A 26,522-nucleotide genomic window follows, 5' to 3' on the forward strand; every position below is an offset into this window, starting at 1 on the left:
TGTGACCAGGGCCTTGAAAGATACAGCATCAGATCAGAAATGTTAAAATGGGTCCAGAGAGAGAGAGAGAGAGAGAGAGAGCTTCCTTCAAAACCCAAGAGGCCCTGCATCAGGAGTCGGGACCCTGAGGAGAGAGAGCATGCCTTCAGGTTCAGACGGAAGCTATACTGGAAGAGACAGGACCCATCTATGTCATGAAGACACCTAAGAGAAGAGCCTTCAAATCCCTGCTGGAAACCTTGGAGAATAAAGAGGATTTCTGGCTTTTGCTCTTTTGTGGAGGGGTGGGGGCGGGCGTACAGGGAGTTCCACCCCATGTGACCCAGCCTGACCTAGTCTACCTGCTAAGGGGCATGGAGCCAGGCACTAGATTGGGGCAAACTAGTCTCATGTCTCCTCCCCCTCCCCATCCCCACGTGTACTAGCCATCACCTTCGAGTTCAGTCAACCTTTGACAGATTTGGGGCATGGGAAGCAAGGCCTGATTGCTGAGGAGAGAGATGGGAAGATGAGTCTCTGATACCTGGGACTTAGTACATCCAGTTCTCCCAGTCAGCGTTACCTAGGTAACTGGCAGTCCTTATCTTAGACTATATCCCATGACTAGGTCACATAGCAGGCTGCCCCAGACTCAAAGTTTGAAACCCCTGGCCTACTCTAGTCTTTCTTACGGCTCAAGGGACGAGTCGGGCTCAGCTCACATTTCTCTCTGCTGGTCTTGCCTGGAGCCTCTCACCAACCATAGTCACCCAGTGTGACTTCACTTACCTAGTTGGAGCCTCATGAGGACATTGGGAGACCTAGAGCCCTCTGGAGTCCTAGAGCCCTCCCCCCTCCCCGCACGACTCCTTCATGTCACTCCTACAAGTTATCTGAACTTCTTATATGGGGGCTCAGGAGGAAGAAACCGAAAGACCTTAAAAGATTAGAATCACATGGGTGCGTCATCGTCTGGTGTGTTCTAGCGCTGAGCCATCCCTGAGTTAGTGTGGAGGGAGAGATGGCACAAGGATGTGGGCACCAAGATACGCCAGTCAGGGCTGTCTTTGAGGTCTACCTGCTGCACCTCCTGAGTGGATCCGACTCTCTGACCTTTGCAGGCGAGAAGACCAAGGCTGAGGGAGACACGGTGGCTTGCTCAGGACAGCACACCAATGGAGGCTGAGAGTGAAACTCAGGTTCCTTGTCTCTTCAGCCTGATCTCATTCGTCCATCACTCCTGGCCTCTTGAACAGTTATAAGATCTTCGTCTCTTTTCAATGACTATAACAAAATGTCAGAGGCTGAGGAATGTATGAAATATGGGGAATTTATTTAGCTCACTGTTTTGAAGGCCAAAAGGCCAAACAGTGCCAGGCAGTGGTGGCACGCACATGCCTTTAATCCCCGCAGAGGAGGCAGAGGCAGGACGATCTCTGTGAGTTCAAGGCCAGCATGGTCTCTAGAAAGCCAGAGGTGTACAGAGAAACCCTGTCTGCAGGGGCGACAAACAGTATGAAACAGGCAATCTTTAGTGAAGGTTTCACAGCAGATGACACCGTGGCAGAAACATAGACAGAAAATACCGTTTGGTGAAATGGGATACTGGAGAGAGAGAGTCAAGTTTACTTTTTTAGAATAACCTACTCACAGTGACCCACAAGAGCTACCTCAGTCCCATCAGGGGGCCCTTGTATAGTGAACTAACCACCTCCCAGTTAGCCCCACCTCTTAAAGGTCCCACCACCTCTCACATTACTACATTAAGGACCAGAGCAGATGCCCCTGCCACAGTCTGATTTCTGTTGTTAAAACTCAACACTGTAGACTGAGTCATTTATAAAGAAGGCATAGTTTGAAGTCCAAGGCAAGGGCAGCATTTGCGGAAGCACCTGATGGTAAGGGCTCTACAGCGGCCTGTGTGTAGCACATGGTGAGAGAGATCAAGGATGCCAGCTTGGGTGCCTTTGTAAAATCTACTGATGCCAGCATGGGGCCCTATTCTTATGATCTCATCTGACCTGATGACTCACTCACTGCAGGGTCCACCTTCAAATCCTGTTTCTCTATGACCATGCAGATTAAAGACAACATGCACTTGGGTGGGGACATTCCATACAAACCCCTCAAGGTGCATCTGTCTGTACACACAGAGCCGAAGGCAGGCTCCCATCTCTGCTCTCTCTGTCTTTTGCAGCAGTACGGGACCCTGGGAAACCTGCCACCAAGATGAAGAGTTGATTTGCTAGAGGGGCTGCTGTATGCAGAGTCAGAGACATCCACCATGCCTCACCAGAGCTGCAGATCTCCTGTTCACTCATGCCAACCAGATGCCACCATGCCAGACTGCCATGTGTCCTGGCACGTGTTTTACCTTCTTCACTTAGGAGCGCAACAGTCGAATCTCTGCAGACAGCAAGTAGAAGCCCTCAAGACCAGGCGCTCCAGACTGGGAAGCAGGGCTCCCAGGAGGAGAGGCACCCTCATAGTGTGAGAGTTCCTTTGCCCACCTAGCATCTGCTCCCCTCAGGTACAATTCTGGATGTGCAGCTCCCAGGCAGCCCAACCCCCTGGCCTCTCAGCTCAGCCTTCAGGGCAGGGCTACAGAAAGAATGCAAGGGGAGTTATGGCTTAAGGAAGTGAACCGTGATAACCGTAAACAGACAGTTTGGGATTGGGTCTGGTATTTTGCGCGAGCCAGTACCTTTCAAAAGCCACGGGTGTCAGGGTCAGGCTTGAACATTTCCAAGTCAGCAGCAACATAACACACACACACACACACACACAGTAATTCCATTGATACAACACTGTACTTTTCCACCTTCAAATGGGACTGGTTTGTGGAGTGGAAAAGTTTCCAAAACTAAATGCCCTCTGTCACAAAGATTAGCAGGGAGGGAGTCACCAGAGGACTAAGAAAAAGCTGTCATGGGCAATTGTATGCAGGCTACCCAAGCACTGGTAATATTTAATCCACGTAGCACAGACAATGGATCTCGTACAGCGAGGGGACGAAAACTTGTCCTCAGTCCTATTGCAGAGAGCTCAACAGAAATAGCTGTGTGTAGCAGGTCAGGAGGCATACTCTTTTTTAAGAGAAGTGGTCACCATTGGGCTGGGGAGGCAGGTCCGTCAATGGAGTTCTTGTCTAGCAAGTCTGAAGTCCCGAGCTCGAGCCACAGAGCGTGTTTAAACATAATGCCCACTGGAATTTTAGTGCAGAGAAGGCAGAGACGGACGGCTTTTTGGAGCCCACTGAGTAGTCAGCTAGTCTACCTGGCCAGCACCAGGCCAGTTATAGACCCTGTCTCCAAACAAAATTAAACAACAACAATGAAAAACCCAAGATGGTTGGCACCCGAGGACAGCCACTGTACCCAAGGTTGCTAGCACCCAAGGACAGGTGCATGCCCATACACATGTTCTGACAAGTATATCTACACACTCACAAACACTCACACACATGCATGCACACACACACATGTTCTGACAAGTATACCTGCACATTCATAAACACACACATGCATGCACACACACACATGTTCTGACAAGTATACCTGCACATTCATAAACACTCACACACATGCGTGCACACGCACATGTTCTGACAAGTATACCTGCACATTCACAAACACTCACACACATGCATGCACACACTCCGCACACAAGAAAGAACATATTACAAAAGCAGTTTCCCTCTTGCAACCAATACCCCGGATGGAGGGCGCCCATGGGTGTGTCATGTAGTCTTGGTGGTGCATGCCTGCTACCAGCCCAAGGAGTGAGATGATTTGGGGAATGAGCAGCTCTCTAAACTACATTTAAAATTGGTTCTGTTATCTCTAAAAGGTTGATGACCTTGGTGTTGCATTAAAATGCAGGCAAGATCTTGCCCCATTGCCACTGAAGTCAGGACCATTCTCAGAGCTTCTCAAGTTCGAAGTCACATGGTGGTTCTCAAAAGAGTTACTCTTCTTTAAAACACAAACTAGAAACAGGCCTCAAACACCCCTAAACTGGGACTGACCTGAAGGTTTCCTCACCGAGAACTAGCTTCCATGATACCAGAAAGCACCATGCAAGCTTCCAAAGGAGGACAGGAAACAATAGTCCTACCCAGCCATGATGCCTATGAACCATATCAACAACCAACATGGGAAGATGACCCTGAGGGTGCAATAGTGCCATGCATACCTTGGCAGTAACCATTCACTCTCTAGTTGAACTTAAGACCACTCAACCAAAGGGAAACCATACCCAGGAAGTGGAAACCTAGCTAAGTGCTCGGTGCTAGTGAAGTCATGGCTATTGGAAGAGAATCAGCAATCAAAATTTACTAAACCAAACATAATGTCTAATAACAATCTATAAACATTTGTCCTTATGTCCACAGGTAAGTATGGTCTTCACCCCTTTCCAAGGAAATTTCTCTTTGCAATAGACAGACACCACTATAGAAAATTAAAACCAATCAAAATGCAGAGTTGTGAAACCCCATTCCAATGGATACACCTACAAAGTCATCACAAGCAGAAGCAATGCCCTGTGACTTTGTTCTGAAGTTTGGTGTCCATTTCATATGCTGCTTCATAACACACTGCAAAACACCAAGGATTAACAGAGTGCCTTCCATTCTGGAGTGGCCTTCACTTCCTAAGGGACACAAGCCAGGAGATGCTCTGGCATATGGCGTATGCTGGGTCCCCATACTATTCAACACTACACTGGGGTTCCAGGGTCCCTTCTCCATCCCAGATTAGTCTCTGCTGACTTAACGGTTGTGACTCTGAACTCTGCCTGTTCTGTGGCTCTACTATTCATCTGTAAAGTTTTGGAGATGGCTGTGGTCTCTGTCAGGGCTGGGGCACTGGGCTAGCCAGTGATGTTTTTTTCATCCATAAACATCTCAAGCATGGGTAAAGATACCCATGGCTTTCATTACTCCAATATAAGCCTATTTTCACTGGTTATAGAAAGAGTATTATTTCTGATGTATTTACCATACCTACTAACTACCCAGTGTCCAGTGGTGAACACGCCCTGTACTGTACAAGAGAAGCTTTGTAAATACCCCGTGACTGCTTCCTGGGCCAAAGCTCTATCTTCTGGCTAGTAGGGACATCTCTGTGATAACGAGTCCAGGGAGCAAACAAATAGAAAATGCATTAGAGAACCATGAAGATAGGGGAGCAGATGGAAGTATGGACACACCATCTCAGACAGACTGCTCAAGGGAGTCCTCAGAGGAGTTAGTATATAGGTGGCTGTGGTACAGACAGAGGCCCATCTGGGAGCCTTCCCAGTGTGAACAGCGGCCTCAAAGGCAGAAGGTTAGGAGTCAGGGTTAAGCATGCAGAAGTTCCAGCTTGCTCTATCTTTGACCTTGGTTTTCTGAGTTGCACTGGGGCCAACACCTCTAGAACAAATTAAAGCGAGGTTCTGGGTGGAGACAAACACGAGTTCTTGTGGCACCGTGTTTCAGCCTGCTTTCTTGATTACTTCAGACAGTACAGTTATCCTTCAGAATCCAAAATGCGCAGGTGCTCGAGCCTCCTGTAGAAAAGGGGGTAGTGTACACCCAGACCAGTCATGTCCTCCTCTACAGGACGCCATCCCTCAGGGCTTACAGTACACAGCACAATGTGATACCGTGCAGATAGCTGTCATCCTTCATTGCTTAGGATATAGTAACAAGAAGGATTCCTGTGTTTATCCAGTACGAAGTCCGTTCTTCTCAATGCTTTGGAACTGGTGTTGGTTGAACTGACAAGCACAGAGTTTGTGCATACAGAGGACTTTCTAGTCTAGCCTTCCCACGGAGGGCTCAGAAACATTTATCTTCCCCTAAGCAATCTCTATGCCGTCTCACTAGAAGCAAAGCTAACCCTGACCTTGCCAGTGAATGCATCGTGACTTTGGAAACCCTTCCTCAAGTAGATGAAGAATAACCACATGCCCTGCCTCACGTGACAACATCCTTTGGAAACGCCCATTTCCAGAACAGTCTGGCACCACAACACCATACCATCCATATAGCTGAGCTGTGCAAAGCCGTCTGCTGATGCCGACGACACCAGGGTCCCAAACACTAGCTAGTTACTTAAACTTTCTGCCTTGAGAACATGATGCAGGGGAGCTATCTCCTTGCTGTGGTCTTCTCCCTATACCTTCAGCCTCCCATTAGCCATACCCGTCCCACTTTGGGCATCCTGGGAAATCAGTGTGCTATAACCTTTGCCCCTAAGATTCCTTTCCCGTGATCCATCTATCTCTTCAATTATCATAAAGATAAACCCTAACACCGCCCTGAATAGTCTTCAAGCCTAGTTTTTTTAGTAGAACATTTTTATCTGCTGTGATGAAGACATAACCTCTCTTCAATAGTTTCGGCTTGATGTTGCTAGACTTGGCTCTTGTAAAAGTATCAACTAAAAATCTCGAACGCTGTCTCCTGGGGGATGATTGCCAAGTGGCCCCAAAGAGAGGGGCCTGGTTTGAGTGTTGAGCTTCCCTCTGACTCACAGAGAAACATGATGCCACCCTGACTGAAATTAAGCTGCAAACTGAAGAGAGAAGAGGGATTCGTTTCAGTCCTCCTGATGAGGTGGGGCCAAGCGGCTTTCCTCCACAGAATTAACCGAGACCAGGCCCGGCAAGCTTTCTCACACTACAGTGCAGATCGGAAGTTTCTGAAAATCGTATCAACTTGCAGAGTCTGTCTCAGCAGGACTTGGACTGGGCCCGAGAGTCTGCATTGTTACCATACACCCAGACGATGCTGGTGTAGAGAGAACGCCTGCTGAGTACATACTGGAGGCAGGTTGGGATGTGCAGCTCCTGAGATGCCCCTCCTCTGACTGTGAATGGGGCGTGTCCAGCAGCAAGATTCCAGATTCCTAGGCACATTCCAGGGTGACAGGATGTTTTCTGGGACTTGGATTCATCTTGTTGACCATGGCAGACACAGCTAATCAATCAAGATGTTCGGATGATCCCTCTCAACGTAGCATTCAGGGCCAAGCAATGCCTGAGAGGCAACCTAGGAAAATACCTTGCAGCTAAGTCTTGAGAAAAATCATCTCTGACTCGGCTAAATAAACTGAGGAGAAACAGGCCAGGGCCAAGTTGGGTTTTCAGAAGCTCAATCACGGAGATTTCTAGAAAGTGCTCTAAAGGATCAATGATGTCAGATGAAGCATGTGTGCACACAATACTCTCCACATTTTCCTGTGATGGCCTCTCCTCCCAGGGCTCTGGAGTTGATGGAACCCACCTGTGGCTTGTTCACAAAGAATAAGGCCAGAGAAAGTTCTAGAAGGGCTGAGAAACTGCCCACCAGCCCAGGAGTTTCTGGGCTTTGAGGAAGGAAGGGTCTCAAGAGACATAAATGGACTGCCCATAGCACACCACCAAGCAGCAACTGGCCCTCCCACACCGAGCATGTCTGTCAGGAAGGGGGACAGCCTCACTTTAAAGGTGAGGATTCTGAGGCAAAGCAGGCCATGTGATAAAGCTGGCATGTGCCCAACAGGAACCCTGCCTTCTATCTGTCTGCCAGGCTGCCCATGAGACCACAGGTATCTCTTGGCACTTGTAACCATTGCGCAATTTCTTGGCACGTTTGCTTTACAGGGTCCTTGTTTGTCACCCTTCGAGGAGAGCTTTGAGGTACGAGGAGCAGGTGACCCTCAGGACAGTGCTTTCTGTTGGCTCAGCCAAGAGCGGGGCTTCAGCGATGTCTTCTTGTACATGGGATATACAGCACCTGTTGTCTAATCCCCGTGACCCCTTTGCTGGGAGGAGATCATCAGCCCCAAGTTCAGCAGGAAAGCAGGCTGACACAGAGCAGGTCCCAGGCCCAAGTTCATCCTGACCTGTGATTGGCACATCTATCTTGCTGACCTCAAAAATGGGAATCTGTAGGGCTCATGTTGAAGCCCGAAAGCAACAGTTCTGATTGCACCTGTGGGTACCACTGAAGTTTGGGACTATGACTTCAGTAAGCGCTCATACAAATGTTTATTTGTAATTAACTGGGAAGCGAATGCCTGTGAATGTCTTCTCCATTGAATACTTTTTTTGTTGTTGTTGCAATTTCCTACTCAACTTGGTACCGTGACATCTAGTGGCCAACGGAGGAAGTGCAAGGCAGTTGCGGTGCCCGCAGGCAGGTGCAAATGCACACTGGAGTTTCACAGGGTAAAAGATGGGCAGAAATTCATCATTAGCTGAAGTCTCTGTGGAGTTAGTCAGATGCACATTTAAGACATGAAAGGTCTGTGTTTTATTCCTCATATTTATGTTGATGTGCTATCACCAATGCGAACTACCCTACATGCAGTTTGTCTCTTAATTGATAAACTAGGTTTACAGTAACACAAGCACATGATACATAACATCACGATATAATGCAATGCAAACCCAATGCTTGAATGCAAGAATGAAAAGCATGATACATTGAGAGGTGCTGTAGTCATTCATTATGTCACTCTGGGAACAGGGTGAGGGTATTAGGATCGTCATAATGTCATATGGAAGAGTTAAAGAAACAATAGTACAGGGGCTGGAGAGATGGCTCAGTGGTTAAGAGCATTGCCTGCTCTTCCAAAGGTCCTGAGTTCAATTCCCAGCAACCACATGGTGGCTCACAACCATCTATAAAGAGATCTGGGGCCCTCTTCTGGCCTTCAGGCATATATGCAGACAGAATATTGTATACATAATAAATAAATAAATATTTAAAAAAAAAAAAAGAAACAATAGTACAGACAGACGTGACGTGCTGTACACAGCATTGTAAACTCTGCCAATGAGCTCACAGTCAGGGCGTGACTACAGAAGGATCTCCAGGAAACCTCAGGACAGCATAGACTTCAGCAGTCACTTCCCCCACCATGATCTCCACCACAGGGTCCAAGGAGGGCAAAGCTCCAAGGAGAGACTCCTCAGAAATCTGTGCTCCTTTCACAGCCTGGCCCAGCTGAAGGGCAGGGGGACAGACTTCCCACTGTGGGGCCAGAAGAGAAGAACCCAGGAGTGATTCGCCAAACTGTAGCCAAGCCTTAACATACTCAAATTATTTTTCAAACATTCTGGGTTTGGCAGAGTGTCTCCCACTAAGTTCCTTTTCCCGGCATTCTTACACCCATGTGGATTTCAGAGGAAATCTAATATGTGTGTTTCGGATCCACTGGGGCCCAAGTGAATGCCATTGCCCAGTGAGAACCATTTCGGGTCCTAGCCCCCTGGTCCCTTTCTTCCATCAGCCTCTTAACCCTTTCCCTTCCAGCCAGGAGGCCCATTTTCATCTTGATCAAACTGAGCCTAAAAGTCCAAATAATGAAGTCTGGTTCAGACCTCAGAACCCTTCAAGTCCGGCAACACGCGAGAAGTTTGCGCAAGCCGTTCCTGGTGCCACTGAGGATGTCCAGTGATGGTTCTGCAAAGGGCGGGGTGCTGTGAGAGACACAGTGGTTAGACAGTAACCCTTTGTAGACTTTCAAACTGAAAGTCTCGCCTCTCATTCCCTAGAGGGAGTGCCGGCCCAGCCAGGAGCCCTTCAGGGCGGCACAGAAACCTTGGAACTCAGGGCAGCTCTCCCTGTGTCAAGGCTCCACTCAGAGTGCAGGGGACACCAAGAAGGGACCATAGTGTGGAGGGCTGCCTGGCTGGCTCCTGGAGACATCTGTGTCGTGCTATTCTCTTCTTTAGGTGAGGTCCCACTGCTCAATTTAGGCAGCGACAGCCGTGAGTGAATCAATGACGTAGATTCGTTTATTTCCATCTGGTGTTGTCATTTCAAAGTTCTTATAAGATAGAAACACAGTATGTCTCTGCCGTTTTAAAAGTTGGTGTGTGTGTGTGTGTGTGTGTGTGTGTGTGTGTGGACATGCACATGTGAACCTGTGTTGTTGATGCGCTCCTTCCAGTGCCCTCAAGGAATTAAACAAAGGGGAGAACTTAGCAGCATGCACTTTCACCATGCCGCCATCTTGCTAGCCCTAGGGCATTTGGCTAAGCTCAAGGTGGCAGAGACGGAAAAAGCCTTTTTTTTTTTTTTTTTTAAAAGCGGGCTCTTCTTTTGATACGAAAATGACATAATCATTCCACTGGAGGCTTTTTGTTGCTGTCGTATGGTATGATGGGTTGGGTTTATACACCCAGCTCTGGGTGACAACCTGAATGGGGAGTCTTTAATGAGACAGGGTCTATCCTTTGCTCACCTGGAAGAAACCCAGGAAAGGAAATCCAGAACAGAAGGCTGACTCCAGGGTACTCAGGGTCCGGGTTCTTCCTTTGTCTAGTCCCCTTCGCAGGTGTTTAATTGTCACAGGATGGCTGCTGCAGCCCCAGCCCTTGCGTCTGTGTTCCAAGCCTGAAAGAACCCCTGAGCTGACTCTGCCTCATGTAAGCTCAGGCCAAGACTTTGCCTATTATTTCTTTCATTACCTCTGTCTGAGAGAGAAGCTGCTAAGCATGTTCTATCAAAACATATTGCTGCCGCTGATAACGTGGGGTCCTTACGACCAGAAAGAAGAGAATGCTGGGAGGTCAACCCACTGTCATCCTCACCCACACGCTCTTTCCCAGCCTTGTCACAACTCCTGACCACTGGAAGACAGGAAAGTTCCAGAAGCCATAGACTGTGTGTGTGAGGTCTCATGGAGGCCAGACCCACAAATACTGTGATGTGTTCTCCTTGTTTTTATATAATTCGTTCTCTGTTTGCTTCTGCTTGGTTGGGGTTTGAGTTACCTCAGGTTAATGTGTGTTTATGTGGAAGAGATTGATTTCCTTAGGATCAAAAAGGGTGAGGGGAGTTGAGGAGAAAGCAGCTGAAAGAGGCAATGGCCTTTCGATCTTTGTCTTGCTTGCGTTAGTCAACACAGCTTCCTTCTGGGCGGGCTGCTTCTCGGTCTCAGGATGCTGGTTACCATGGTTTGAATGTGTAACGGACCCCAAGGACCCCTGTGCCACAGCTCTGGTCTTCATCCTGTAGCCATATCCTTAGTAGGCAGGGCCTAAGGAAGGCTATTTAGTCATTGGAGGTGTGTCCTAACGAGGATATTAGGGCCCTGGCCACTTCCTGTTTTTCTCTTTCTCCTGCTTCCCAGTCAATGTGAGGCGAACTCTGCCACCTGCTCCTACCATGATCTGCTACCTCACCACGGGGCCTCAGAAAACGGGTCTAAGGGGCTGTGGAAGTATGAGCTGAGATCCAGCCTTTCTCATTAGTTGATTGTTTTCCAACCCAGACAGCTGACAGCACTTGTGCTGAGCAGTTTCTGCTGGCACAGCCTGGAATCATCTTAGACGAGGAACTTGCATTGAGGAGCTGCCCAGATCAGATTGCCTGCCCTAGGACCGCGTCTGTTAAAGACTGTCTTCACTGACCATTGGCATTGCAGGTCTCAGCCCACTGTGGGCACCAGCATCCCTGTGCAGCTGAATCTGGGCTGATATGAGAAGTAGCTGGCTGAGGATAAGCCATTGAAGGAACCAGTAAGCAAGCAGCATGTCTCCCTGGTTCCTGCCTCTAGCTCATTCCTTGTGTTCCTGTCTGACTTCCCTCAGCCTACTGATTAGGGTCTGGAAGTAGAAGCTAAACAAACCCTTTCCTCACTCACCTAAGTTGCTTTTGACCAAAGTATTTTTTGTTCCAGCAAGAGCAAACTAGGAGAACACAGGAAACCAGATTCATTTGTGTGTTCTCACAAACTTGTAGCACAGAGGAGGAGGACTTAATGAATCATAATTTATAAAATCTGGATGGCAAGAAGTTCCCTGTTCAAACGAATGTAGCCAACATTGGACAATTCCCACAACAACGCAGACGTTGCTGCAAGGATACCAGTAAGGAGGCACTTACAATGCAATCAGCCTTGCCTTAGTTCTGGGGCACCTGTCAACCCCATTTACAGCCAAGAAATCTGAAGGTGGGTTAGCTGTCCTTTGTCACCAGAGGTCACCTAAGAATCCCACTGCCTTCACCTTATCAAACACCTCCTTGTCGGAAAAGCTTAGCTCTCTGGGAAGCCATTCAGAGCAAACAGCCATGGACCTGGGTTGGGTCCGACTCTCACTTAGTGAGGGGAGTGGTTTGGGCAGGAGAGACAGTTCCTGGATGCCAGAGAACCCCAGAAGGTACAGACACTCCTCCCAGAAGCTCAGACACCAGACTTGGAATAAAGTAAAATAAAGTGAGGGTTCTATTGTACCCATTATTAATCACATTTATTATAGATTTCGACATCTCCCACAAACATGGTTTGGAAACGGAATTAGGCTGGAATACACGAGACATTGTCTGTACTCTATTTTATCTCGTTTTTTTCCTTCATGCGTATTTGTGTGGAAACCGGAAGTTGACATTTGCCGTCTCTCTCATCACTCATCACTCCAGAGAGATTGGCTGGCCAGCAAGCTCCAGGAATTTGCCTGTTTCCATCATCCATCTAGTGCTGGAGTTACAGGCACACATGCTGCCAGCAAGAGCTTTTTTTTTTTTTTTTTTTTTAACACATGTACCGAGGAGCCAGCTCAGGGCCTCATGCCCATGCAGCGAGCATTTAAGTGACTAAGCCATTCCTCCAGTCCCCATGCTTCGTAAAAATATTTATTTATTTACTCATTTATATGTGTATGAGTGCTTTGCCTGCATATATATGTGTGCCACATGTGTGCAATGGCCACAGACACCAGACACGGGTGTCGGATCCCCCTGGAACTGGAACTAGAGACAGTTGTGAACTGTCATGTTGGTGCTGGGTCGGTGTTGGTCTGTAGATACTGCCCCCATGATGCCTATTTCTATTAAATGTGTATCGCACAAACAAGCCTTCCACATCGTCCTGGATCACATGACACACCTGCCAAGAAGCCAAGCCTCAGACAGTGCCAGCACCACCAACCCGAATACAAAAACAATGAAATTAGCCAGAAAGTGTAGGCTGCAGCAACTCCATCAGCCAGGAAGAAATGAGGGCGGCGCGCTGACTTCTGGGGAAAAGCGTCTGTTAGGAAAACTGGGAAAATTAGGAACAGACACGTATACAGAACTTTACAGTTTACCCAGTGTTATCTTGCTTGAGTCTCCCAAGTGCTGGGAAGTGGAAAAGGGGGTGGTTTACAGGAAAGGAAATTAAAGTTCAACGCTCCAATGTCCGACCCAGGATCACACAGCTGGGTTGGAGGCTGGGCTCTCACCAAGCACAATGCTCAGGAAGTTCCCAAACACCTGGTGACCCACTGTGAAAAGTAATGAGTGTCCATCCCCTCTGCCCCTCTCCTTTAATCCTTAGGGCCAGGTCCCTGTGGCCAAGGCCATGACTTTGGTTCCTAGTAGACTTGGCCAGAAGGAACAATCCCACTATTTTATCACCCCATAAAGCACTTATGACCTTAACTATGGCAGGTGACATGGAGCCACCTTGGGACACAGGCGTATCCTTGGGTGAACAAATATGACAGGGAAATTTAAGAGAACTTCTCACATCCTGCACCAGCAGCTCCACTCCCACAGTCTGCCTCTGGTTCCTCCAAGACAGTGATGTCTGGGGCAAGTCTCCACCTGCCTCTGTTTACTCACCTGTAAAATGGGAACTCGAGCATCTCAGCTTCTCCCTGCCTGCTGACCGACAAGCTAAGGGGCATGGAGAAAGAGCCTTCCAGTCAGGACAAGCCCAGAGCCAAGTTCATTGCCCACCCTCTCCGCTTGTTGGGAACCGCCTACTGCAAGGAAGGTCTATAGCTGAGTGTTCTACTCTGGCTTCAGGATCACATGGGAATCAGCAAGAAGAGTCGAAAGTGAGCTGGTCTGTCTGTGGCGTCACCACGGACTCTAAGGCTCTGTGGACGCCACAGGTCAGGAGGGAGTCTTGATGCATGAGTTGAGGCTGTCTGCTTTATTCACCCTGTGGCTGGCGGTGACAACCAGCCACCTTTAGCAGAGTGCTTCTTCCCAGTCCCATTTGCCTCCCCCATCAGTCCGGCAACCATTTAATAACGCCAATGTTCTCTGTGCATTTTCAGAGCTTGTATTTTCTTAAAGACCTGATGAACTGATAACCCAGGCAGAATCTCAAATAAAGCTGTGGGATGAGAATTCTGATGGGCTTGTGACCATTGCCAGCCTGTGGTCCTTGGCCACTGCACAGGGCAGGGGCTTTCACTGTTTCAAAAACACTCACATGATAGGACTTAGCGTCCAGGGTGGGAGACATCCCAGATGTTTTTACCAAGGTGAGAATCATGGAACCAGCCACACAGGCAAAGAGCCCAGCAAGTGGCAGGGGAGATGAGGAGAGAGTGGGGGAGGCAGAGACTCAGATGTCTGTCAGTCTTTTGGGGACCCACAGTCCCCCTTCTCCAGTCTTGCCTGCATACTCAGTCTATACAACAGAGGACCTTCCCACTGTCAGAGAGAGAGAGCAGAGCACAAATGGGGCCTCTCCAAAGACTCACAGCTTATTCCGCTATCCAGACGGACACCTAGGGACACTACAGCTAGGAAGAACGTGGAGAACAGATTGGACACCGAGGACCTAGAGCAGAGGGAGCTCTTCACTGGCTCTCGTGGGATTTCTCACAGAAAGAGTCGATGGCTGAGCCTCTCTGAGAATGAAAGTGCCTCTCCTGTGAGGGGTTCAAGCCACCCTACACCTTTGTGAACTGCTTTCCAATGTTTCAGATGAGACTTAAGACTATTTTTCCTAAAAGACAAAATAAAAGGAGTTGTACATGCCTTTATCCCTACCCCTTCTTGGCAGTTCTTGGCAACACAAACATTAAGAGTTTTGAGTCTGAAAGCAAACAGCTGCAAAGATCTCATTATGCCTTTTGTGTTTGGGGGAATTTTTTTCATCATTTTTAAAACAAGAGATGTAATTTATGCGTTTCAAATATTAAATAATTGCCTTCCTTGGGCTGGGCCTGAGGATGGTGTGTGCTTATGACCATCAGAGGACCAGCAGCCGCAAGGCTCCCAAGTGCAGCGCAGAAGAGCTGTCGTTTTTTTGCCTTCTTTCACGGGTGAAAAGGAAGTTCCCGGCCAGTCCGGCTCAGACTGGAACTCCAGCGGTCCTCGCTGGGACAGTATGGAGCGCGGAAGTCCTGCTACTGAACCCCAAGCCGAGGCAGAGATGGGTGATGGCCACACAATGCCCAGATTCCGGACGCAGCGTAGGGGCCACAGAGCGAGCGCTCACTTCGGCCAAAGTTGGGCAAGTGCAGCGAGGACCACAGGTGCCTCGGAAAAAGTCTCCCGATACCCAGAGAGGGGCCAGTTAAGGCGATCGCGGCGCGCCAGCTCCCTGCCCTTACTGATGTCCGAGTCCTGCGAATTCTCGGCCCTGAAGTCCCTCTCCGAGCTCGCATAAGGGCAGCCTCCAGGGCTACAGAAGCCCGCCGCGTGGCCGCCCGGAGGACGCGCAGAGCTCACTCCCGCTGCAGCCGAGGTCGGACCCGGACCGTCCGGCTCCCGCAGGGGCAGGGACAGCAGGAGGGGTGGCTACGGCGGCTGGGTCCCCTCCTCCCCTCCCGCGCCCGCCCTCCCTTCCTCCGTCCTGCAGCCAATTAGGCGGCCCCCTTGGGCGGGAGGCGTGGGGCCTCTGCATAAAGGCGCGGAGCTGTCACCCAGGGCAAGCCGCTCACCGCCCAGGCAGAGCTTCGGGGACTCGGACGCCTTGGGTCTAGGAACGCAGACCAGCCATGGCCACCACCAACGGGGCTGTGGAAAACGGACAGCCGGATGGGAAACCGCCTGCCCTGCCGCGCCCCATCCGCAACTTGGAGGTTAAATTCACCAAGGTGAGGAGAGCTCCCTTTCGACCCGACGGCCTCGGACTCCCGCGCCCAGCAGTCTGGTAGGGAGAACGGGACCAGGAGCCAACCCTGCTGGGAGTCCAGAGGGAGCTGCCCATACTTAAGAGTCTCTGGTGGGGTCCGGCTCCTCGGAAACTTCACTTTTGGGGGGGCACCCAGAGTGGCAACCCGCGCCTCTGGCTCGGTGAGCTAAGCCTCAAAACCTAAGGAGCAAGGGTGCAACTCCGCAACCCACAAGCTGCGGAGTTGTAGCCTGCAGAGGCCCCATGTGCCGGGCCGTAGACCACTTTGAGTGCTGGTGCTTGCAGCAGTGACTGGGCGCGCGGTGAATTCTTGGCTGAGGGGTTTCTGGTCTGAAGGACCCGGGCTGTGGGATGGGTAGAGAGGTACCTGAGGACTCCAAGATGAGTTAAGCTTCAACTATGAGATACACTGGGAACTGCAAGTGGGAAGTAGGTCTTCCTAGGCAGTGAAAGAAGGATCTGGTGCCTTCCCGTGTGCTCAGCCTGTACCCAGTCGAACTGAGGAGGGAACACGGAGATTAGTGATGAACGTTCAAGGAGTAGTGGCGTTTGCCCTTTGCTGGGAGGCTGGAACAGGCAGAGTACTGAGATACCTGCTCTGAGCTACGGGGACAATGATGTTCTGGAGGAAGAACAGCGGTAAACTCTGGGATGCGATGCGATGCGCGGCTCTGTGCCTGCTGGATGTGGGATGTCTGAGGGTCTCGGAACCAGGGCAGCTTTTGGCTCCAGGTCTGGAAACTTCAGCCCATCTTATTTGCACATCTTATCCATAGCTCCCAACTCTAGCTGTCACAATCTTAGAAACCACCCTCATCAATTTTATTTTCAAACGTAGCAATTATCCCTCTGGAATAATTTTAATCAAAAGGCGAAAGTGGCAGGCCGCTCTGTGTGGCCTTCAGATTCGAATCTGTTGGCACTTAGTCCCCAAAGTTGGCCACGCCGACGTATAAATTGCGTGACATTTGCATGAACTGTTTTTCCAAGGAAGGCTCTGTAATCAAGAGAGGCACAACTCTGGGAGGACTGGAAGTTTTGTCAATGCAGCTTCCTCAATGGGATCAGCATTAGCAGGAGAATTCCAGTAGTAGCACTGGGAATGGGAGGAATAATGACTACGGTGAGGTTTTTGTGCTGGTGCTGGCTGTTCTGTTTTGTTTTTACAGTTCTGTAAAGCACCACAGCAACCAGAAAGTGTACAGGATTGTCCCACAACTATCTGGCTACACGGCAGAAAAAGTTTGCCTCTTGCGGGCAAATCCCCAGAACACTTTCAAGGTGTCCTTGCTGCCTTTATGAAGATAATCCTGGGAGGTTTTTTTGTTTGTTTGTTTGTTTTTTGGTTTTTTTTTCGTTTTTAAAACTGAGATTTACTGCTGTTCTAACAGAGCCCTCCTTTGCGGGTTGAAAGTGCGGGTGTGTCTGATGGGGGCTGCAGCACCCTGGTGAGATAGACACAGGGATCTGAGATCTGGGATCATTGGGAGATTCCAGGAGATGCTTTCTCTAACTGCCTGATGTCCGGCTGCACCTTCAATCCCTTATTGGTTTTGCCTGCTCCCGCCTTGCTCCTTGTGTACCTCTGCAGAGCCCTCTTATAACAATTAAAAGGCCACGGTGAGCCTTGTACCATCAGGGTGCCCTGGGCTAAGGAAGGGAGCCACAGATGTGCAGAGCAGAACCCAGGCCCAGGACAAACAGTGGCCTGAGAAGCATGGGAACCAGCAAGGGTGTGCGGTTTTCCTGACTCACTGTGCTTCTCCAACATGGAGGACCGGTTTGAGCTCAGGCCACGGCAGGGCGATCTACCAGTGTTCAGAAGGATGACTTTATCAAAACTCCTTCATTTGTTTTCAGGTTTTTACACTGGGCACGAGGTCATGTGGAATGATTCTGATGACGAGAGGGAGGGGTCCTCTGGAGAGTCTCTGTACTCATGGTAGAGGATCGCGGCTCCTTCCATTTTAGGGACTCGCTTTCTTTATTAAAATTTCTTCCAGTAGCAGCGATTCTCTTTCAAGTGTTTTAATCCATCAAAACCCAAAATGTTACCATCTCTTCCATGAAAAGTAAAATTCCCCCAAATCTCCCGAAACTGAAGACATCTTGAATTTAACCAAGTCCAATGGAAGCTGATGGAAATAATGCCAGCAGGGTTCTATTTTGTGACCATCACCTTGACCTCTATCCAGTCCGCCTTCCAGGTCCCTCTGTAAAATCTGTATTCTGTTTACATCTCAAAGCATCTTTAACCTTATATCTCAATAATGTCCTGTTCCTGCTGGTTCACGAGTCGATGAAGACAGTTCCTCCCTAGACCTGTCAGCTAGTACGTTATGATTCACAACAACTCAGCCAGCACTAGTGGTAGGCCCCACCCGGGACTGTTTCTTCATTCGTGTTTATGAGCTGCTTTAGTGGAAAGAAACCTAGCAGTGGGAATCACTTACAAGGTCACAGACGAACAAGTAGGATAATGGAAACAGCTCTGCTCAGTGAGAAACACTGGGATGGAGAAATACGGTCCATCATGGAGTTTTTATTTGAGGTTGTTGGTCTGCAAGGTCTAAAGATCAATGTCACGGACAATCAGGTAGTATATACATATATATATATTCTTTTGAAGAGTCTGCCTGGAGATGAGGTGTATGCAGCAGACATCCGATCGCTGCAATCTGCCTCCACCCCCTGCTCTTTAGGCTCTGTTTTTACCACCTTCTCATTTTCCCTCCCTCTTGGAATTGACACCAGGAAGGACCTAGAATCAGCAATTTTCACTGACAGTCTCTATTATCTAAGCGACGAAATTTCATCTTCCTTCAAATGGGCCTGCTCCTGGCTTCACTTTCCTCTCGGCACTAACCCCTTCCCTGCTTATTAATTTCTCGCTGCTGCCGAGGAATTACTTGCTGCATGGCAAAAGTGAACTCTTGGATTTGGTTTCAGCTAGAAGAATAAACCTGTAATTGTAGCCAGGCCTTTTCCTCGTATGCTTCCCTGGGGGCCTGGCCTCACATGGAAGGCGCTGAGCTTCCAGAAGTTGGATGGCTATGCCCTACTGGAACTTCATGCTCTCAGCTCCAAACTCCACACTGAGGGTCTGGAGTAGCCTCTGCTCACCTGCCTGGCCAAAGCCTGCCTGGTGTTTGAGGTTCCCTCCAGAGGTAGCCTGACTTGCTTTCCTTCTGCTTTAAAACCTATACGAGTCTGAAGCCATGGCAGCCAAGTCACATGCTCAGGGCATGACTGCTCTCACGTCTACTATCAGCAGGGGATGGTCCTGTACTAAATGAATTGTCTTCCATCACTGAAATTAGCCCCACAGTAAAAAAAAAAATTATTATTATCATTTTACTAACTTGTGTAGTTATGGAATCTGTTTCAGGCTGTAGAACTGAGACAGGCCCACGGCAGGCTTTTCTTTGAGTGAGCTACGTGAAAGAAGGTCCAGAAATTACAGAAACTGGTTGTTTCTATGCCGTCAGAACCTGCTTTGTGTGTTATGGGTCCCCTCCGTTTCTGGTTCTTTCCAAAAGCCACATTTAAAAAAAAATATTTCATGTGCATTGGTGTTTTACCTGCATGTATGTCTGTGTAAGGGTACAGACCCCCAAGAAATGGCATTACAGACAGTTGTGAGCTGCCATGTGGGTGCTGGGAATTGAAACTAAGTCCTCTGGAAGAGCAGTCACTGCTCTTTCCCACTGTGTCGTCCCTCTCTCCAGCCCCCAAGAGCTACAACTTCTAACACCATCTTTTAAAGGTGATTAGAGCTTAGGAAAAAGCCAGAGTAAGTAGCGTGGGTCTCGGTGCACCGATCTGGTAAATTCTTTTTAAATATTGTGTTTTCGGGTATGTTTTGGGTAATGGAGGCTTCTATAAAATAATGTTTTGTGAGCTACTTATTTCTGAATATAAATGGTAGTTTACTATATCCCTTAACATAATCTAAAAAGGTTTTTTAACCCAGGTATTTAACTCTGTGTTCCAATGCCGGCTTTGTAAAAGGCTCCAGGAAGCAAGCATTGTAAAGAGGAGGTAGAGACCATGCCACTACGTGGCTTAAAGAAGCCCAAGGAGTTATGGGAAGATCTCGAATAAACCTAGGTTCTGGGGATCTTGCTTGGAAGGAAGAAGGGGTGTGCACAGCTTACAGCCTTGCGGGATGTGGTTGATTGTACGTGCACAAGCCTGCCCACCCTTCCATCAAAGCCCTACCACCATGCGAACTTCAACGTGCACATCTTTGTAACCATATAATTCAGCTATTCCTCGACAAATCCATGCTATTGCTACAAATGAAGATATAATTTAGAAAAATAACTCTAGAGGACTTTAGATGAATTTATGTCAAATTGGTTCTAACTGTGAGGCCATTCCCCATTGGATGCTTGGGGGGATTCTGTGTTCTGTTTCCCCCACTCCAGGTCTCCTCTCTAAAGCTTCCAGGGGACGGGGTGGGGGAAAACATAGACAAGACGTTACCTAAGGTCCTTAGCATGTTGAAATTGTATGATTTTGATTTAAACCTAATTTGTTGCACTTCCTCTCCCGGTTAGATATTTATCAACAACGACTGGCACGAGTCCAAGAGCGGGAAGAAGTTCGTCACGTACAACCCCTCGACCCTCGAGAAGATATGCGAGGTGGAGGAAGGAGATAAGGTGGGTCCCGAGTAATTCCATTAGAGAGAAGCCAAGGCTGAGGAAGCTGTGTGGCTTGGCTGTAAACCACGCGGGCCCACCTCCAGGTAGGGCCAGGGGAACCGCGGCAACCGGTCGGTATGCGCAGCTCAGACGCTGCCTAGCGTGGGATCAATTACAGATGGTCCTCTGCGAAGACTCACCGTCTTTGATGGATGTTTCTCCATCTCTGAGGATGACCTCAGCTGTCTTCATCACACAGCTAAAGGGAAGGTTTTTATCAATTATTTCAACCTGTAAGCATTAAAGAAGCTTTTGAGAAGGCATTTCCTGCTGGGGTGTTTCACCAAAAGTAGCTTTCTGGCAGGAGACACTTAAAAAAAAAAAAAAAGAAAGAAAAGAAAGGAAAAGAAAAGAAAAGAAAGAAAAGAAACCTTGAAGTATGGGGAGGATGCCCCCAAAAGATCCTGGGGGTAGTAATATGTCACGTGACTGCTTGATTTCTTTGCTAGTGGAAACCCACATGCCCATGTGAGACCTTGTGTCTAGTATAAGGTCTCCTTTACACAGACATGAAGGAACTTCTGCATGTATCCTTTTTTACTTTTCAAGGCCATAAAATGTGTTCTAAATAGAAGGGCCTCTAAATAAAAGATGATTAGGATAACAACCTCCTACAGAGGGAAGAAAAACATGATCCCCTGTTTAACCTCTGGAGTACTGGATGGATTGTCTGCCTGCCTGCCTGCTTTTCTTTTTCCCTCCCTTCCTCCCCTTCTTTCCTTCCCTCCCCCTTCCTCTCTTTCTTCCTCACCTTTCCTCTCTTCTGTTCCATTCCTTCCCATCACCATTGCCCTTTCCTTTCCCTATCCCTCTCTTTCTCCTCCCCCACCCCATTCTGAGATACCATCTTGCATTATTTTCCAGGCTAGAGGAAAATTCCTAGGTTTCGGGGATCTTCCTGGCACTACAGATGCTAGATATTGGGGGGAGTCGGGGAGGGTTGGAGGTCAACCCCAGCCCCTTTTGCATGCTGGGTAAACACTCCAGTGCTGAGCAACACCCTCCCACCCTCAGCCCCTGGTTTCTTGAGATAGTTGTCTACTTAGCCGTCTTGCCTCCAGCTCTTGATCTTCCTGCCTCCACCTCCCTTGAGCTGAGGTTATAGGTGTGTATCGTCATACCTGCTGAGCAGGCAGATATCCTTACTAGGTGCATTGGTGAGGCCAAGGGAAGAAGACGTGGACTTTCTTCCACCAGAGACAGCTTTTGGATCTGCAGGAGGCACAGTGGCTCACCTGCATAGACCCCACTCTCTGTGGCTCCTTACACTGCAAAGCAAAGAAGTGGGGAGGAGCTGGGAGGAAGCTGGGAGGGCCCAACAGGCAGGTGTAAGACTGATAAACCCCAGGAGGAAAGTAGGAAACCTGTGGCAGGCACTGGCTCCTCCCATCCACTGGACGAACATTTTGCTCTATACACCCAGAGACAGAGGCTGCCTGTCCCTTGCAGCAGGAGAGGCCCTGGCCTCCCCTCAGGAACCAGGACAAGAACCACAGTGTCCAACATTTCCTGTGCTAAAGCTTCCCCTCATTCCGTGAAGCCTTTGGGGATGGTCCTAGCAGAGGCCTCTCCTGGCTGGGATCCTCATCAACTACCTGCCACATCACCCAAGGGAAACAGGCTCTGGGCAGGGTTGCTGAGCCCATCAGCAACCAGATCTTCAGAGCACGTGTTCCTGAAATGAGGGCAGGTGCCTCTCCTCTGTAGACCTCTCTCTTCGGCCCTTTTAAAAGACTGAGGGCAGAGGCTCAGTAGTGAAGGCTTCTCTAGCACATGCAAAGTTACAATTCAATTCTCAGCATAAAAAAAAAAATCGCCAGGACTCGTGGTTGCTATTCTCCTATAAGTATATCACTTAGAGTGGAAATGGGGTCTCTGTGTGCACTGAAATGGAGCTGGCACGTGGAAAATCTTTTAATTTTGCATTTTATTTTTTCTTATTGTTAGTGTGTATGTGGCATGTGTGTGCTTGCAGACACTCCTGTGTTCTCTGGGAGGTCAGAGGCCAGCTTCTGGGAGTCGTTTCTCCCTTTGCATTTTATGGATTCTGGGAACTGAATCTTCTGGTCTTCAGGTTTTCACAGCAAACCGTCTACCAGATAAGCTATCATCTCGCTGCCCTGGAAAACCTTTTAGAGCTAGGTCATCAAGAAAAATAATTGAGGTCAACAACTCCATAAAACATCAATACTTGACCATTACAAAAATATTTTAAGATACTTACCATGCAAAGAAAAAACATTACTTGGAAGCCCCCAGTCATCCAAAGAATTTAAAAGCTTGTTGCTTGAAGCTATGGGCTTCCCTTCCTTCCTTGGCTCCACGGCAAGACACTGATGCTGTTTTCTGTGCCCTCAGACTGCGGCCACCTGAAAAGTGACACAGTCTCTCTGTTTTGCCACGCAGCCCGACGTGGACAAGGCTGTGGAGGCCGCACAAGCTGCCTTCCAGCGGGACTCCCCGTGGCGCCAGCTGGATGCCCTGAGGCGAGGCCAGTTGTTGCACCAGCTAGCTGATCTCCTGGAAAGGGACCGAGCGATCCTGGCAGTGAGTACAGGCACTGGGCAGGTGGGGGGGGGGTTGTCTTCACTGCTCCCCTCACTGAGGGACCATGGGAAGTGGCTGGAAGCATCTGAGGTGCTTGTTTTGTGTGGCCATGGGTCTGTTTGGTCTTTGGCCATGATAGTGGGCGGCCATACCGCAGGACTTCGTCCTTTTCATCTTAAAGTCAAACTGTCTCCCCTGAAGCTCAGCTTCTTGGCCAAGCTGTGTAAAGGAAGTTCCCCTGCCTCCGTGATTCCTAGACTAGGAACATTCACGGCTGGTCACCAAAACCTGAGCTCACCTGAACTCACCAGCACATTTATGTACTGACTCTTTTCTTCTTTAGATTAAGTTCCTTGCAAACATAAATAGAACCTCATCATAGGTATGCTAGTATCCCCATCTGAGGCTTCATTTATCCAGAATCAGCCCAGCTCAAAAATATCACATGGGACATCCCAGTACTAAGCAATTGGCCTTGTATTGCAGTGAACTGTTAGAATTTTAATTATTAACTACTGATTCTTGTCTCTTATGTTGATTTGCAAGCTAATCTTTGTTGTAGGAACTAAGAATAGGGGAAAATGCAGTATGTATTTAGGGATCAGGCACTACCTGAAGTTTTCGGGCATCATAGAATATACGTGAAACCACAGGCTTAATGAACTGGTTGTAGTCCTTTTGTTTGAATTATTAAAACAAACGGCACTGTTTATAGAAAATCGAAGACCTTGTATAATCTAAATATAGCCCTGTATGACCCCTGACCTGGACAGTTATGATCACATCCAGAATGTTGGCAAGGACAGGATTCGATTATGGAAGGCCCACGGCATAAAAGGTATGGGTTCGAATCCCAGCTTTGCCACTTACTAATTACATGCAAGTTTCTTAACTGCCTGAGATTTATTTCTTCAGGTAAAATAGCATTGATAATGATATCCAAGTGTTGTGGGGCGGGGGGGGGGGGGAACTGTTTAAAATCTTCAGCAGAGTCCCCAGCTGTAAGCATCAAAGAGGAAACAGCTATCATAAATAATTGTAATCATCATGCTGATGCTACGCGAGCCCCAGGCTCTGACCCAGGCTGCCCCGCCTCCCTGCTGGCTAGCACCTTTTAGAGACCTTAGCTCCTCCTCTAGGACACAGGGACAGGTATACTAATCCAGCTTACCCATGGGTGGGTAAGCCTGTTCCAAAACGAGATTCAGTCTTCCTTTTTTTCCTGAGGTAGATGCCCAGGGGATATCCCTGGGCCACAGGAAGCTTTTTGTGTCTTAAATGTGGGGAATGGGTGTGTACATGCGTGTGGGTGTGCACTTGCCACGGTGCCTGTGTGGAGATCCGAGGACAGTTTTCAGGAAGTGGTCCTCCCAAGCATCCAGCCTGGGTCGTCAGGCTGGGTGGTGAGCCCCTGTCCCAGAGGTGCATCACTAGCCCAGCGGGGAGCCTTGAAACCATTGCAGCCTTCACTCCAGCTGTTGTACACTTCAATTTCTTGGTTAATTTTTTTTCAAACCTTGAGACCCATTTTGTGGGCAGGGACGTTTCCTTTTTGGTCTTTGATTTAGAAAACTGTTTTTTACTGGTGTTGAAAACCAGGAGAGTAGCCATGCTTCCAAAGAACAGTGTCAGGTGGGACACTGAATTGTTTCTGTCCTGAGTGTACTCCTTGGGACTAGGGGATTTCTCCTTGCCAGGGGTCTGTGGATACCAGGAGCTCTGCTTCCTTCCTCCCAGTTGCTAGGCCTCTTGTTCCCAGGAATGAATCTGAGTGAGTGTAGCTCCCTCCCAGGGCGAAAGCTCCAGAGAGCCTCTGCTTTCTTCCTGCACGGAAAACCAGCCGCACTGTGCAAGCTGCCAAACTGGCTTTTTCAAAAACATTTCTGTTTTCCCCCGCATGAGCTCATCAGTCTGCAATGTCCGTGAGTACTAATAGCAGGCTCAAGAGGATGTGCCCTGGGCAACCCGACCCACCCTGTCCTCAAGTGTCAGTGCCATCTGTGGAGCAGTAGTGCAAGGCCACCTTCCTCGCCACCCTGTCCCATCACTCTGATAGCAGACAGATGCGGGTGGGAGGACTGGGGACGACACCCAGCGCATCGCTCCTGCGCCCAGCGCATCGCTCCTGTGCTCCTGCCACCGCAACCTGCTTGCCCACAAGAATTGGATCCAGCTCTTGGCCACAACATTAAAGGGACCCAAGAATGACTGGGAAATATGGCTTTGAAAATTCTGACCACATCATAGGAGGGCGCCCCTCGCTCTCCACCTTGATATGGTTTCCTGCCTTTTTGAGCAGCAAAGGGCTTTTTAGTCTGTCATATTCTCCTGCCAGCTCAGTGGTTTGTTGGAGCTGGGTGTTTATTCTGTGTTCAAAGTTTAGAAACAGATGTGGGAGCCTCGGTGGCTTGTGGCTTTTCTTGATATGTTGGGGCACCCTGGGCTCAAGCTGTAGCCTTTTGGGTGCTCATCCAGGTTAAGTGCCAAATGGGGCTCCCTCCTGCAAGGGAAGATTAGCCTTCAATTTAGTGCCCTTTCCAGAACCTCCTGTGCAGCCTGGGCATATGGGCATTCGGGGCCACATCCCAGCACATTCTCATCCTGTAGCATCTAAACGTTGAGATGCATTCATCTTTCAGAAGGTGCATTTCTCTTTTAATAAGCTCAAGAAAGTAAGCCTGGGAGTGGCTGAGGTGGCTCATGTTTGAATCACAGCAGTGAGTCACGTGACAACCGTCTGTTTCTGTCAGCAGCGAACACTTGCTTTCTCAAGCTCAGTCCTCTGATTCCAATCTCCTCTTCTCCCCTCCTTCTCTTTCTCCTCTTTTTTTTTTTAATCTTTCATTTCTTTTTTGTGCAGGTGAAGATGTACATGTGTCTTAGTTAGAGTTTCTATTGCTGTCATAAAAAACGCCATGGCCAAAAAGCAACCTGGGGAGGAAAAGGTTGTAAGATGAAATCAACTGGAGGAAGTCAGGACAGGAACTCCAGGCAGGAGCCTGGAGGCAGGAGCTGAAGCAGAAGCCATGGGAGTGTGATGCTTACTGACTTGCTCCTCATGGCTTGCGCAGCCTGCTTTCTTACCCCAGCCAGGATAACTTGTGCACAGTGTGCCAGAGTGAGCTCTGGCGCTCTCCATCAACTAATAATCAAGAAAAGAATGCCCCACAGACTTGTGCACATGCGTGGGGATGTTTTCTCAGTCAAGGTTCCTTCTTCCCAATGACTCTAGCTTGTGTCGGGTTGACAAAACACTAGTCAGCACAACGCGTGAACGTGGGTGTGCATGCACACTCTTCAGTATGCGTGTGGAGGTCAGAGGTCAGCGTGTGGTGCTGCTCTGCACTGTTTGTTTGAAATGGAATTTCTGATTGGCTTGGAGCTCACTCATGGGGTAGGGTTTGTTGACCAGTGAGCCCCAGGGATCCTTCTCTGCCTCCTC

The 26,522-nt window shown here is 48.9% G+C and overlaps 1 protein-coding gene across 1 annotated transcript in view; it reads left to right on the forward strand.

The window, feature by feature from the left end:
- Positions 1–15,636: 15,636 nt before the first annotated feature.
- Aldh1a3 (aldehyde dehydrogenase 1 family member A3) overlaps positions 15,637–26,522 on the forward strand; it is a 34,385-nt gene continuing 23,499 nt past the window's right edge. Inside the window, exons 1-3 of the mRNA XM_057756074.1 lie at positions 15,637–15,786; positions 20,387–20,491; positions 22,940–23,080. Coding sequence (XP_057612057.1) covers positions 15,688–15,786; positions 20,387–20,491; positions 22,940–23,080 — 345 coding nt within the window. The 5' untranslated portion in view covers positions 15,637–15,687. The remainder of the gene's footprint in view (positions 15,787–20,386; positions 20,492–22,939; positions 23,081–26,522) is intronic.

The sequence above is a fragment of the Chionomys nivalis genome, chromosome 23 (assembly GCF_950005125.1).
Source record: "Chionomys nivalis chromosome 23, mChiNiv1.1, whole genome shotgun sequence".
NCBI lineage: Eukaryota > Metazoa > Chordata > Mammalia > Rodentia > Cricetidae > Chionomys > Chionomys nivalis.